The 15920-nt window shown below is 43.7% G+C and overlaps 1 protein-coding gene across 2 annotated transcripts in view; it reads right to left on the reverse strand.

The window, feature by feature from the left end:
• Nucleotides 1-15920, reverse strand: part of LOC143354412 (uncharacterized) — a 331754-nt gene that overhangs the window by 9432 nt on the left and 306402 nt on the right. For both annotated transcript variants that reach the window (XM_076788466.1, XM_076788465.1), the window contains 2 exons: nt 3726-4203; nt 70-357 (listed from right to left, as the gene is read on the reverse strand). In XM_076788466.1, coding sequence (XP_076644581.1) covers nt 70-357; nt 3726-4203 — 766 coding nt within the window. The remainder of the gene's footprint in view (nt 1-69; nt 358-3725; nt 4204-15920) is intronic.

Here is a 15920-nt window from a genome sequence, read left to right on the forward strand (position 1 = left end):
CTTCCGGTTGCCTAAGACGCATCTAGAAGCGGCGCAACCAATTGTTCGTAGGAAAGCACAGATACTGACTCTGCCTGTAGCCCAGCAGTGGCATCTTTCCGACAGGCGTACCCCTCGAGTTCATGAAATTCTGCACGTCTTGGACAAACTTCTTCTCCTCCGCGCTGGTGTTCCTCTCGCTGCGACGTACCACCGACGACGGAGGCCTTCCGACGTTCGAAATCAAGCTGCCGACGCCCGTCGACGTCGCGCTCTTCGACGTCGACGCCACCGACGCCTCGCTTTCATTGCTCGACTCGCCTGGCGATGCGCTACGCTTTTTACGCTTCCTCCTAGGTCGTCCTTTCAATTTTGGCGCTGAAAAATTTTATTTCATTGTAAAAGTCTTTTCAGAACTTTCGTTCACACGGGCTTCATTTATTTTCGTTCATAGAAGCGATCGGCGTTACCAAGGACAATTACTACCAGGCTGCCGATCTTTGTGCAAAATAAAATTTTCATGTAACAAATGGGTGCCGAATTATATTGTCATTCTATCTTTAAGAATTTCAACAGGATTGTAATAATATATCGATATTCTTAAATTATGTTAATCCTTTCACTGTCTCTGATTGAATTTAAATATTCATTTTTGTCGTGAACGCATACAATTCTAATTACCAGTTACTGGATAATGAAGTTCTCAATATAACCTGGTTAATCTAGACAGTAATAAATAATGGCAGTAATTACGTTCAATGCTATTAATTTTATAATAATCATATATAGATTGCTTGCAACAGTTTACAAAGACGTCTTCATCCTCATCTCAAGAACGTTTTAGTGCGTTTAAAAAATTGGACCTTGAAAATAGAAGTTTGTAGAAGACTCGTCTATTTCAAAGCAAGTTGTTTCATTGCCCTGATGACTGAATCATGCTCGGTCTGTTCGCGAGAAAGCATTATTGTGAAGAAATAAAAGTGGGGGTTTGGATTAAGACTGGATTTATCTGTCCATTTGCTTGTTTACTAATTTCTAAAATAAAAATATTCTGGCCGCGCCATTCATTCGGGACGCGCTGTCTGTTTTGCCGGTGCGATACAAAGCAGCCGGACGATCGTATCGATATCGTGTGTTGTCATAATTCGAGTCTCATAAGGTTTCGGATTCGCCGCGGTATTATTCTCGGTTGCGTTGCGTTGTTATGATTCTCCCTAATGGCTGGAAGTTGCGTGGAAAATATTCGTAAATAGTAGAGAGCCTTGTCTCGTCAACGTCCAACTTCGTTGCAGGAAACAATAGAACGGCCAGCGTGAACTTTTCATTCTCGCGAAACTTTTAAAGCTGGAATATCACACAAATTCTACGAAGAAGCCTCGTCGTTGGAAATTACGATCGTTCGCAATGATACTGTCACGGCAAGCAACATTCAATAATTACTGGACGTCAATTAATCGCGGGACGTAACAATAGTTTGCAAACTAGTAATTTTTATTAACGGCCGTTCCTGTTTACGACGCGTTGTAGCACGAAGTTGCTGTTTTACGACGACGCTAACTACACAGCGTAACGTATTCTTCTAAAGGAAAAAAAAATATTAATTTGAACAACTGCACTGTAACGAATCCTTCTAAACGAAGGCGGAACAATTACGCTGCAGACAATCCGTCCAAGAAAAATTAGAACAGTTGCACTATCAATTTCGCAACCATATGTCAATCGTTAGTCGTTCGTTTCGAGCGCTTTCACACAGACAAATGATAAACATTAACGCTGGAACTTTCGAGCAGTAAAATTGCCTAGTTTGTACCGCTTTTTAAAAATATCAGTAGTTTATTTATCGATGGATTGCACGATTTATTTTACAAAAAAAAAAGGTCTGAAGGAATAAGTGCAGTTTACAGAAGCATCTTCATAGTTTCAATAATTCCAGAATGAAAAATCTGAATTTTCATCGATCCAGGAAATCTATGTACTATTGACGGTGCAAATTCAATTGAAACAATGTATAACCTGCAACATGACAGAAGCGGTGCCGACCACGTGGCCATCAACAATGATCCTCCACATGCGCGCACCGCGTCATCAAAGAAATATTGACTAGAAAGCACAATATCTGATACAATAATAGAAAAATCTAGAACACTTATAAAATCACGTTTACTTGTCAATTACGAGCTTGCGTTTGTTCGTCGACCAACAATCCTTCCCGATCGTTCCACGCGCACAAGACCATGATGCAACAACCATAAAGTCCACAGAACCGGAAAGACAATTCCACTCACCGATCACTTTGAAGTATACAATCTCGTTTTCCATAATTCTCATTACGATTGTCATTTCGTTCGCTCCAGATTTACGCGAAACGCCGAATTTACCGTGACGAACGTCTCGGACGAAACGCAGTTGACGAGGAAACCCGATAAACTATGAAACACGTTTCCCCGATCTAAACTTAGACGTCGGTTTGTTTCCGTCTGTTTTAAACCGGATTATAGTGTTCGCGTCGAGTTGCCGCCGGTAACAACAGCTCGGCGACAAAGAATCAACCGTCGCGGACAAAAAACGTTCTTCTTGCATGCGTTCCGCGACACGTTCTCTTGTTTTTTAAACTGCCCTCCACTGGCGGGACACTTGCGATTATAACGCGATCTATCTTCTGTCGGTAAACTAGGCCCCTGGATCCCTTTGATCTTGCCCTCTCGTGTCATACGTTCGGAACCTTTGATCATCACGCGTCGGAAACGGCATTAAAAAAAATTCTTGGATTCCACGGCACGCACATCGTCAATTTTTGGCCTACTTCTAACGTTTATATTACCAAATATCTGCATAATCTCGGCAGCTCTTGACCAGCGCGGATTAGATTGAACCTTCCTCTTTCGAATGAGCCCTTTACCAGCGACAAAATATTCTTACATGAGGACGAAATCTTGAGGCACGTAAAACCATTTTTTGACGGTAATGTAGTCACTCTACCTTATCGCGAATCTACGAATACCGGGCCCTTAAACAATGATAGCACGCCTATTAATTTATATATAAGACATTCATTCAAACCTGTTGCATCGTGATCTATAATGAGTTCTCAGATTAATTAGTTTCACTTTGAATTTCAGAATTTTGTATTCAACGCGTTACCCTCGATTACACAATTAGCTGAAATGAATCATATATTGGATTTTGAAAGTTTCAAGTGTATCGTTGCTTTACGACGAAAAATCGTGACTTCTGTTCACGAACGTCGCAGGAATCAGCGTTAAATAAATTAAGTTGTTGCACTTTTAGGGGTGCTAAAGAGAAGACCTTTCCTAGAAGACCCGGTAAAATCAAAGTCCTCTTAAGGATTAATAGTTTATTTGTTACAGCAGTTTACTGCTACAGCCTTCTGTGCTGAATCTTATATTAGAGCATGTCTACATTTGTAAAGCTTTTTTTAAAGCTTCAGTATTTAAGATTCGTTGCACAAATCTTCATCCTGAAACTATAGATTGAATAGTGTCCAAAGAATGGGTACTCGCAAGGAGAGGTCACAGTCGTTGGGTCATCGATTTTGATAACTGCGGTAGGTAAAAAGACAAAAATATTCATCTTCCGGGATTTGAACCATCGGTAGAGTGATTTAACAGCCTATTACTCTATCACCTTCGCTACCCTATAACTGTTTCCATATCAGGAATACAGTTGGGTAGTAAGGTCTCCAGTTAACCTAAGCGAAAGGGAGACCAACTCGGTAGGTAACTCACCTAAATGGTTGCAGAGCAGCTCGTGCGTTTCAAGGTCCGGATAGTCGAAGGTGTCCCTGCAGAAGAGTACCCTGGTGCCCGGTGTGGCCACGAATCCTCCCAAGGCTGCAGCGATGGAGGAGCATAGCCAAGCAGGTTCGGCCCCTTCGAGCCTTCGCAACAGGGCCCGGTACCGACAGTACCTCGGGTACGAGAGGACGACCACCTTGGTCTGCACGCCGTACTCGGTCCTCCTGGTGTTGTGGTAGGTCTCGTACTCCTTCTGCTGCTTATCGACGTCGGAAAAATCGATGCCGGGGTCGGTGAGCACCTGGGGCTGCGGTATCTCGTATCTCAACGGGCTGCTCTCCGGGGACGAGGTAGGGGTCGGCGGGTAAGAGACTTCCCGGCCCCATGACCACTCCAACGCCGGCGACAGCCACGTGACGAGGTCGTGAACCCGGACCACCACCTTCTCTGATATCGTCAGCACCTCGTCCTGCAATCAGAACGATCGATTCGTTACCGTACATGTCAAAATACAACTGCTACTTAGAAACACTCGGCCCTTCCATGTAGGGTACACCATAGGCTGGAGGAAAGGTGGGTGAAGAGTCCCAACTTAACATTTTCATTTATAAATTATTGAATATTCTTGTCATTTAGACTTCCACAGCTAGCGGATGAAGTCTTCAGACACAAATGGTATTTAGAAACAATAGATCCTTCTACGTAGGGTACACCTTGGGCTTACACCGGTGGGTAAAGAGATCTGATATCAACATCTGCATTCATAAACAATTGAGCATTGTCTTCCACTATTTAGAGCCAGGGCTAGCTGGTGAAGTCCTTTTCTTAGTTTTTAGGGAAAAATTAATGAAGATTTTGATGCAGGGATCTTGAAAAAACCTTTACCCGCCGAACTTCCACAGGTACTCTACCCTACCCGTCGTGAATTGATGCAGCAGCCTATTTTACCGATCGTAAGAGAGACCTGAACTGCATCCTGGCGCACCCCGCATCAGATGGAGCCACCCATGGGAATCCCCTGTTTCACCACCCCCATAATCCGATCCCCGGCTACATAGGTACACTTATCGCGAGCGGTGAACTAAAACACCTATGTGCTCGTTACCTATACATATAATCCAGGCTACGTAACTCGTGGTTTATGTTGTACCTCGAGTGCATCGTTATCTACTCGGCTCCGACGATAATTTAATTGTCCGCTGATGCCAGCGGCGACGTCATTTTCACAAAGTTTCGACCCGCCACTTGGACCCGCTGATTTGTGGGATTTCGGGGCTCGAATAGGGCACGCTTGTCTACGCAAACCCCGCGGATCTTCGCGTTTTCATCTCTTCAACTTTTAGAGGACGTTTTCATATTTTCAAGAATATTTTTTCCGCAAGCTAGGCAAAGTTTGCGAATTTTTTACGGTAACTAATTCCACTCTGAACAGCATAGCAAAAATCCGACATATTTTAAAATTGATTTGCAAATTAGATAGTTGTATACTTGAGGGTCAAACTCAATTTTTGTTGCCCCATTTTCCTGGATATCGTAGTGTTTAGTTTCTTTACCCTTTCCCAACATTTTTCAAAAATCTTTTTGTTCAGTGCACTCTTTGGATAAAATGTGTCCATCATTGAGATTTTAGATGATAGGTGTGTTATTTTACTTCTACTCATTAGCCCTGAAGTATTAAGCTTCGGACTGCTCCGATCGACAATGGGAGGGTTCAACCGGGCTAACATCGAGCTCCTCCAGGGTCGAATCGAAGAAAAGAATCGAGGATCGAGGAGCAATCGCAAGATGCACTCGAACCGCAGCCGCACCGCGAGTAAATCCGTTTACCCGCGGCAGAAAGAGCCTCGAGCCGAGGGAAACCGCTGGGTTTCAACCCCCAACAAGACCAGCTGAATCAGCTGTTAGAAGTTGTACCCCCCGGCTCCAACTGAATCGACGACATCGACCGCGAATGGCCACTCTGTATTTATACCTGCAGATAATAGCGTTTCATCTGCGAGATCCTCGACGTTGCGTCGAGGTCGTTCGTTGCAGGCGCAAGTGTTACTTCTATTGACAAGTGTTCGTGTCGAAGGGCTTGAAAAGGGCTCCCAGAACAATTTCTTGGGGAGTCTGCTTACACGCACAACACATTCAGAAATTATTGACGAAGAAATCATTGATTGAAGCAGATTTTTCAATTCAAACTTTGGGAGCTGTTCCCTTCCTTCTACAAAATTTAAAAATGTTTATAAACCCCTGGTATGTGTGAACCTGCATAAAATAATGCGAGCACGAGAAACCGGTCGATCAATTAATTGAAAGGATACCGGACCGGGAATCGATAAGGGTGAAAGGGCGGCGACAAGGATGAGCCCTGAAGTGGCATCGGCTCTGTACGGACAGAGTCAATAGACGGGGCTCGCTCTTCAGGAAATCACGACGATAAATACGCGGGAGGGTGCCGGCAAAAAGGAGAGAGAGAGAGAGAGAGAGAGAAACGAATCACCGTACCAAAAGAAATAATAGGCCGCGTGTCCGAATGAGTTTTCTTTGTGCTAGCTTCCGGTTTATATCTTCCGGTTCCGCTTTGCCCGCGTGCCCCGCCGATTATGACGCCGGGTTTGTCTTCGGGATCGTGATTCGGGGGTGGGAGAAAGGACAACCAGAGAAAGATCGGACCGAGCGAAAGGAGCAAGGTCCCCTCTTTTAGCGAGCCTGACAATGAAAGGAAGCGAGCATCGTATCTACGTGACCTGAGACTCGTGGCCAAGTGCACCAGGATCGATGCTCTCACTCTCTCTCTCTCTCTCTCTCTCTCTCTCTCACTCTTTCTCTCGCAACTGGTTGCCATAATGAACAAGCTTAATTCCTCGCCGCATGCTCACTCGCGCAGACTGTTCCTGTAACGCCAACAGCCGTGAACTTTGGAATACAGTGTTTCCTGTATATATGTCCCAAATACCTAGCCGATAAATGCCCCAGAACTATCCCCACTGCCGCGGGGTATACCCCGTGAGGGGCCGTGAACCGAGGCCTCTAGCTGTCCCTTTCTACGTTCGCCTTGGATCAAAGAATAGTACCTCCTGTCCGATACATGTCCCTGGCCAGACCCGTGTTTTGGACACGAATCGAGTAAACACTGTAATCTCGGAATGCAGACGATTCTAGAGGGGCTCCGACGATTCTAGAGAATGCGTTAGTTAGCTTGGGGATGGATAAATGACTGGGATATTTTTTCTCAGGAAAATTGCAAGCAAAAATGTCAAATATTTGAAATATTTTATAGAAATTAATCGTGACATCTATGAAACTGAAATTAATGGAGTATATTCATTTATACCTTGTTCACGGAAGAGCTTGCAGCAACAAATTCACAACAAATTCAGAACGGAAATAACTCCGAAGCAACAACAATGGCGCCAGTTTGATCCTACTGTTTAGGAAAATCGCGTTCCATCGGTTTGGACATTCTCCACAGATTTTCCGGTACAGTTTCAAATTTCTGACACGTGTAGTCGCGCACCCGGTATACTGTTCCGGCGTTATACGCTGGCTGTTGTTCAAGCGCGACTGAGTAAACTGTGGCAACTTCGTAATCACGTTAAAGCCGCCAGTGAAACTGATGGAGGCGGTTTCAACTTCGCGACTCGAGCCGATTTAAATATTTAAGCGCGCGCCCCGACCCGGCCGGCTTCACTTTCGCCGAACTTCCCTCGAACGTGTAATCTATTGTTTCTCTTCTTATCGTTCCGCGTGCGTCCCTTCGCGCAGCGCTATTAGAGACGATCCGAAGAAATTGTTCAGCCATTCGAGGTCGAAAGAAATTTCTTGATCTTGAAAATATTGATTCTGAAATTTTAAATTATCACGTATTGATATTTGGGGAAGTGTTTACTCGATTTATGTCAAAAACACGGGTCTAGTCGGGGACATGTATCGGCCAGGAGATACTATTCTTTGATTCACGCCGAACGTAGAAAAGGAGAATAGTTAAAGTAGGAAATAATGAAAAAGAAGAAAGTTTTCTCTAAAATAAGGAACGTGCCATTTTTGTAAAGGAAATTATCGCTTCTAATGACAATATCATTTTTCTGATTTTACAACAGGCTAAATTGCGTTTGATTGAACAATGCAACCACGAAGGCAGTTACTGAAATTAAACTCTGTGTTAAGAGAAGAATTTTTATGAGACTCCCTTTCCTTGTAATTTTAATTTTGCACGAAGATGCGCAGTGTACTCGTCGATTTCTTAACAGATCGGACGAGCACACGGAACGCGACGAGACCTAATTAAATGACCCGATGGAGTCGTCGATGACGGGGTCGCGCGAATAGGGGATTAAGGAGTCGCGCGGGCCATCTGTTTCGCGACTTCAAAGGCGATTAAGAGATCGCACACGGACGTCTCCTCGGATTTTATTAGCATCCCCGCGACGTCCGCGACGTCTTTAAGAGCTGGCGAAAACGTTCGCGCGCGTTATACGACCCGTTACTTGCGGGTCGTTATCGCGAGAGTTCCATTAATCGGCATCGAATCGGACCCGACCGGTCGAGTTTTGTTTTTGCCGAACGCTAAAAGCCACCGCGGGGGTGATTTACGGCCGCGTTCGGGTTTCTCGGGTATGCATAAGTAAATTTTCAGCTTGTCCACGGCCCATTTAAATTTTTAATGAAACCAACGCGGCCGGGACAGTTAAAGTTACGTTTTATTAACGGGGCGAATCGGTGCGTCGATAAATCGCGCGTTCTCTGTCTCTCTTTTTTACTTTTTTTTAGCCAGGTGGTTTATAGGCCGCAGAACGTTCAGACGCGCGTATTTCAAACAGCCGGAAGTGTGCACTCGCGGAATTCAATTTAACAGGGCCACGGGACGAGGCTCCTTTTGAGGCGCGAACTTTTTCGCCATCGACTGCGAAAAAGATAGAACTGCCACGTCTGGTAAAAATTACTCGATCAAAAAAGTCATGCGTCTGTCGTGCGGATTTTTATGCAGAATAAAAATTGTCTGCATTTATTACAAGGTACAGGGTCTACATATATTAGTAATCTAATTTTATAAGAAAATTTTAACTAAAATTATGGGGCAAGGTTATAAAAAATTATTTGAATACTAATTTTATTAGTAAATTAAATTTGTAAGAAAATTCTAATGCATTTGTTTTTGTTCTTGACCACTTCAATAAGTCGAAAGCGATACAGTATTTTTAAATTCCCGAAATATTCTATTTCGAATTTGATCGGCTCATTTTTTTCCAGAAATTGACAAATAAAAAGCAGCCTTAACTATATATTTATGAAAAATAACCACTGTCTAATAATATTTATATTCTGCTGTCTTATAATATTTTATTTCTTATAAAATCTTTTATTATATTATAAAATCTTGGTCACGAGTCTGACTCGTTACGGTGTGAATATAAAAATATATATATTTCTCCATATTGAACGAAACGAGCATAGAATTAATTTCCAAAAGAAGAAACAAAATGAGTCTCCTGTCTCCGCAGAGCTGTTAGGGGAGATTACATCACGTCTTTTAAAATTCCCCGGAATATTATAATATCGATCATGCCGGCGTCCTCTTTGACTCTTTTTCATCGTAGAAGTGTGCTCGCGATGTTTGATCCCGACTGGTTCGAACACGGCGGACTCTAGAATATTACATAAATAATTTATAGAACGGCCGAGCGATTAAAACGCGCACGGAAATTTTAATAATTCCGAAGTTTCTTTATTCATTTTTAATCCAATGAAAGTTTCCATAAAATCGTCCAAGTTTCTATTTAATTCCACGCTCTACCCCCGGCTGTGCAACGGCGTTTGTTAATAATCTTTACACTTCGAATACGATTTCGCGAATTAGGGGAAGTTATTACAGGCGTTGAAAACGTGGATGAAAAATTGTCGCGAAAGAGAGAACGTCGTTTCGCTGAATTTTACACGACGTTAAATAATGTGAATGGCTACCTTTCCCTCGTCGTCGCAATTTTTTAACAATAACAGTTATTAAACATTCTTTCTGGCAATTACGCGGCGAAAGGGAGTATCAAGAGAACGTTCCGTGGAAAAAGGAAGCCATCCGCGAGATTAACATCTTAATGACGCGATATTACGTCGAGTTTTAATAACGTTATCAAATTCAGATCGAATGTTCTACGAACGGGGAAGATGAAAGAAATTATTTCCGACGTTTCTGTTGCCTCATTCAACGTCAGAGATGGTAGATTATCGGAAAAATTGCTCGCAGTTCCGATGGCAGAAGTTCCCGCAAATTGTTAATCAATTCGGAGGGGAGAACTGTCCACGCAGTTAGTAAAAAATATCATTCTACGGTGAATTCATTTTCTAAAATTATTTCTGTATTATTCTGTAGCTAGAAATCATCTTTCTAACTTATTCTACATTTAGAAATCAACTTTCTAAACGATCTATAAATTATTCCGCAATTTATTTCCGAAGTTTTCTCTTATATTCAGCCACTCTACTTTCCCAAGAGACTGCTGAGAATTGTTAGTCGAAATAACACATTAAACAATTGTTAGCATAAACTCGAGTGGAATGCATGAGATAGCATAAGATGGCCCTGACAGTTCCCTTAAGGGTTGCACAATCCAAGTGCAAGAGCTGTTCCGAGGATTCATAATTTTGCGACAGACAACGAGATCAGGGTTAGGCGAATATTCGTAAACGATTGCTAAAAATGGCAGCGCGGACTAGTTCCGATGAAATTACAACGGGGATAGTCTGGGACAAAGGAGGGGTGGGCGGGTAGTTCGCGAGAGAAGATTTACACTTGTAAAATTTGGCCAACTTCCGGTGCCCAGTCGTGCATTCAGAAGATGAGACAAACTCTCTGCCGTCGCTCTCTGTCTCTCCTTCTCTCTCTCTTTCTCTCTCTCTCTCTCTCTCTCTCCCACCCTCTCTCACTGTCTCTCTATGCAGCCGAGTATTCCTCTTGACTGCACATATGCGAGATGTGTATCTACAAGAGGGGTGAATAGAGGGTGAGCTAGGGGAGAGTCAGCGCGATAGAGGGATTAAAGGGGAACAGAGAGGACTTGGTCTCGCGAGAGGGTGGGAAACGGAGACTGAACTAAGAGGGAGAGAGTCGGAGGGATGGACGAAGAGGGTGAAAGAGACGAACAGAGGGAAACCGTGGGCTCGCGTGTATAAGGGCAACAATGTGCCAGAGGTAGCGGCAATGTTGGCACAGACACAGACGCAGATCTAACCCCAAACTCATGACACGGACAGTATGCACGGAATCATGTGGAAATGTATTCCCGACGTTGCTATGGGGATTCGCGCCGGCACCCTAAACACACCGATAACCTATCAATTCACCAACACCGAACGACCCGACGAAGTATAACAGGCGATAATGTCCCGCGCTAAATAGGACATTATTCCAGTGGGTTTTTGGTCGCGATTCCGCCGTGTACAATCGGGCCCGTGGAAACTGGCTCTAATCAGTCAAATAATGGGCTTAGCCTGGATCAATTGTCGCTCTGACTTGATCAGAATCTATCTCGGGGATTTTCCGCGGGCTGAAACCGGGAGCCCCGGGGTCCGAGCTTTTACACCCCTGCGGTGTCTAGACGCTCGAGAGTCTTCCTATCGATTGTCGAGAACAATCGCATCGACGGGCAATCGAAGCGGATAGATATAATCGGTACGGCGCGGATTAAAAACGTTAAATAACAATTTTCAATGCTGTGAAAACATGCACTGGAAACGGTAAGAAAATTCAACAGAATTTAAAAACGATATCATGCTATCCTCAGTTTTTATTAATTAGTCTGAATAAAATATTGGTTTTCAGTCTATCGCAATAGTTTCAGAAAATTTTGATTTCGAATAATGGTCCACCGTCTATCGATCGTTCTTGCCCGGGGATTTGTTCTACGGGTCTGGAAGGACCCAGTTTTCGCCCGGGGGAGGTTAAAGGGTGGATCGAGCCGAGGGTGCGTTAACAACCAATAACAGGGGTGGAGACGGGAGGGTAGCCGGTTTAACTGCTAAACCAGCGAAAAGATAGGGTAAAGACGAGTCGGGGAATGTTTTATGGCAATGGTCCAAATGATATTTGCGGCTCGGCAGGGAATACTAAGAATTGTTAATGAACTTCTGGTGGGTGTATCAGGAAAAGTAATTTGGAGTTTGCGTAACTCTCTCTCCCTCTCTCTCTCTCTCTCTCTCTCTCTCCCAGTTTTCCCGGGGTTCTCGAGACTTGGGGGATACATCGGTTTTAAGAGCGATCGTTCCCATTTACGTCGCGAGGCGATTAATCGAAGCAAAAGAGAGAGAGAGAGAGAGAAATTAACAAATAGAGAAAAACGGAGAAAGACAGTGAGGGAAAATTGACAGAGAGGAAAAATTGACAGACAGGGAAAATTGGCAGAGAGGGAAATTGGCAGAGAGGGAAAATTGGCAAAGAGGGTACATTCACAGAGAGGGAAAATTCACAGAGAGGGAAAATTAACAGAGTGAGGAAAATTGACAGAGAGGAAAATTAACAGAGAGGGAAAATTGACAGAGGGGGAAAATTGACAAAGAGGGAAAATTGACAGAGAGGGGTGGGGATGCATAATGCGAATAGAGACAACGAAAAAGCGAGCAGCCCGTATCTTATTAAAATTGATTTAAATCATTATTACAACGCGTGTACCGTCGTGCGATCATGCCACGGCCGTTTCGGCATTAATTTCGCATTACCTCTCATAAATTACCCTCTCCCGCGGAGGAATTCAATTAAATTTTACAGCAAAAGTCATCCCGCTTCGATCCGCCGCGGTTGTCCAGTCGTTTTGATTAATTCGCCGGCCGCGGCGGCGGGGCGGCGCGGGAAAAATAATAAATAACACCGGGAATTGTTTATACCCGGGGCCGGGTATTAATTTTGTCGACCGGGGTGCGCGTCTCTCTCTCTTTCTTTCGATCGATATAATCGAACGTGTACGATTTGTTTGTTCGGCCGTGTATCGTTTTAATAACGATATCTCGCCGGTGACACACGATGGACCTTAATGCTTTTCGGTTGCAATGTTCTCTCTCTCTCTCTCTCTCTCTCTCTCTCTCTCTCTCTCTCTCTCCCTCACGCACACACGCGCACACACACGCGCAGACATCTCCATAGCACAAGCGCGGATGCGCGCGCCATGTTGGTCCATTTACCGGGGTAAAATTTATTACATTAAACGTAATAAACGACTTGTATACTCGGAGAGCATGCCCGCGTGATATTATTATCGTAGCCGGGGTGAAACTTTCTATCTATCTGGGTAATCTCATCTTGTGCCAGCCACCTCCTTTATCTCTCGTCTTTCACTCAACTTCTTAAGTAGTCTTTTGTAACTTAAATTAAAATAGACGTCAGGAAGTATTTCCCGCGGACGACGACCGGCCTCTCTCTCTCTCTCTCTCTCTCTCTCTCTCCTTTTCGGAGCAGAAGAGGAGGGGAACTGATAGGCGAGAAAGAAAACGGTCTCTCCCTGTGAAAGAGCTAGAAAAGAAAGGAATCGCGGCCGAGTCAACGGCGCCGCACTCTATGCATCATGCTCAGTCAGTACGTTTGTCTCGGTACGTCTCACCGAAGTGAACCATATACTCGAAACACACCTTGAAACGGTGAAACAGAATTTTTTATTCGACTCCGTAATTCGTTGACTCCGTTCGCGTGGCTTCGTTCCCGTTTTATCGCTGAAATTAGTTTAACACGTTCACTGACCCGTAAGAACATTCCAGGAGTTTTCAGAACAACGTTGTACTATTCCCGACTTATCGAAAGGATCGAAAAAAGTTTATTCCATTCCTATTGCAATCAACACAGAACATTTTTATTTTGCACAAAGATCCCTACATTACCGATAAAACTACTAAGCATTGTACTTTCGATACAGATCTCATGGAATTAACTGTAATTAACGTTTGCATTGTTCACAAAAATGCGTACAGTTTTCTCTCGATATAAGACGACGGCTCGGGAATGGCTTTCGCCGTATTGCGGATTGGGGTACCTTACAACCCTTTGCACTCGAAGCCATTTTAACTCCAAAACGAAACATTTCTTCCAACCTAGAATATCTCCCTTCTGTATATATTTTTCATGTTATACATACTGAAATGTTTAGTAACTTATTAAATACAAACCAATTTAATAATGTGAAAAATATTTTGAATAATGATACAGCTATTTTCAACGACGTCTTGCAGTCGCCGATCGAGCGCTAAGGGGTAATACCTCATTATACCGTCGGAGGGTTAATTGTCCGTACACTCGACAATGATAACGTAAAAACAATAAAATCCGCTTTATCGGAGGCTCGCGGGATATCGAGAGCGACGCTTGTCACCGAAATAAAGTTACACGCGACTCGGCTTTCGCGGGAGAGCCGGCCCATGAAAGCTCGAAATCGCATAAACGTCTGTCGGCTACAAATCGTCGTATCAAAAAAAGAAAAAAAAAAAAGAAAAAGGAAAAAACAAACAAACGGTTGGGGAAAAAGAGGGCCCGGGGTAGAAACAGACACATCGCAAGATCCCGGTTAACCGACGCGCATACACAGATCATCTCCGGATGAATATGGGGAACGAACCGCGTGAAATTGACCCGTATACGGGGGCGGGACGGCAACGAAACAACATTGAAGACGAAAAGCCAGAGGCGAACCGGAAGGGGTTGCGAAAGAGCGAGAGAGAGAGAGAGAGAGAGAGAGAGAGAGAGAGAGAGAGAGGGAGTGGGGGAGAGTGGGAGAGAAAAAAAGCTCCTGGAGCCACCGTATAAATCCGCAATGCTGCAGTTGACATATTCGCCGAGCGTACATAATACATTCATGGCCGCTATCTGGTGGTGGTAAGGGCTGCCGAGGGGTTGGAGAAGGGAGAACGAAGAGGGAGAGAGAGAGAGAGAGGATAGGACGTCGGGGTGGGGGAGAGACGAAAGAGCAGGCGAATAGGGGAGGAATGACACGATGGTCGGGGGTGTGGTACAATCGTAGAGCAGAATGTGTAGCGTGTTGGTTTTAGAGATGCTCAGCCTTCACCGGCCCGGGTCCATCCATTCCCGAGAACTTTCATTTTTATTAATTGCCTATCGAATTCGACAGAGTTAACGTCCCTTTTAACCAACCCCCGCTTTTCCCTATCGTTCGTTTTTAGCCGGGTAAAAAGGGGCTCGAAAGGAGAGCAAACAGAGGGATTTGCGAGAAATCCGGTTTTCAAAAAGAGAAGAGAAATTCGACGGATATGTACATATATGTGTGTGTGTAGGGGATACAGAGGATGCAGAGAAATATTGGGGAAAAAGAGCGTGTCACGATACACGGATGGGCGGTCGGAAAAGATTAATTCCGCCGGCCGTGACAGGCTTGAATCAATAAGTATGAGAGTCACTGGGAAGCATAAATCATTGTTAGATTAAAGCCTGGAGCACGCGGTAGTAGACGGGGGCAGTGGCGGGATTTCTGGGATACTCGGTGGCCCGAAAGTTTCCATCCTTAGCCCGTCATTCAGCAACGTATCCCTAACTAATAAAGCACCGAGCCTGTCCCCCAAAAATTTAATTTTCAATCATCTTCAATCGAGAAGATTTCGTTCTTCTCCCATCTATTAAATCACGAATCCACGGTGGTTGATTAAATTAATTCGCAGAGCCACGAATTAATTTTCTTAGGTTCGTCGTAGGTTTACGAACACGCATAGTTAAATATATTTTGTACAAAATAAAAATTGTGCACACCAGTTGCAAGCTTCCAGCACCAGAAAAAAATTAATTTCTTTCCTTAATAATTTTAATAAATTAATCTATAATGTAGCGCCACTCTTAAACGTTTTTTATCACATTTTTGCTACAAACGCATAAAGATTCACTATGTAATTGCAAGAATAATGTAGAATATGGCTGTAATAATTTAATAATTGTAGTCTCTTCATTCAAGGTTTGGGAGGTTAGGTTTACGGAGCACTAAAATCTTACATTTCATAAAAATAACGTGAATGTATCTATCAAAATTTCTGGCCATTTTTAAATAATGTATACCCAAAGAAATCAATTTGTTAAATAATTCCTCATGGACGCATCTTTAATCCGTCATCTTGACGGGTCCAGTAAATCTAGTGTTAGCAACAGAAAGATAATAATCCGATGAAGACACAGGGTATACACGAAACGAGAAGGTTACCTTCGCTACAGAATTTATTAACAGA

The sequence above is a fragment of the Halictus rubicundus genome, chromosome 5 (assembly GCF_050948215.1).
Source record: "Halictus rubicundus isolate RS-2024b chromosome 5, iyHalRubi1_principal, whole genome shotgun sequence".
Classification (NCBI taxonomy): Eukaryota; Metazoa; Arthropoda; class Insecta; order Hymenoptera; family Halictidae; genus Halictus; species Halictus rubicundus.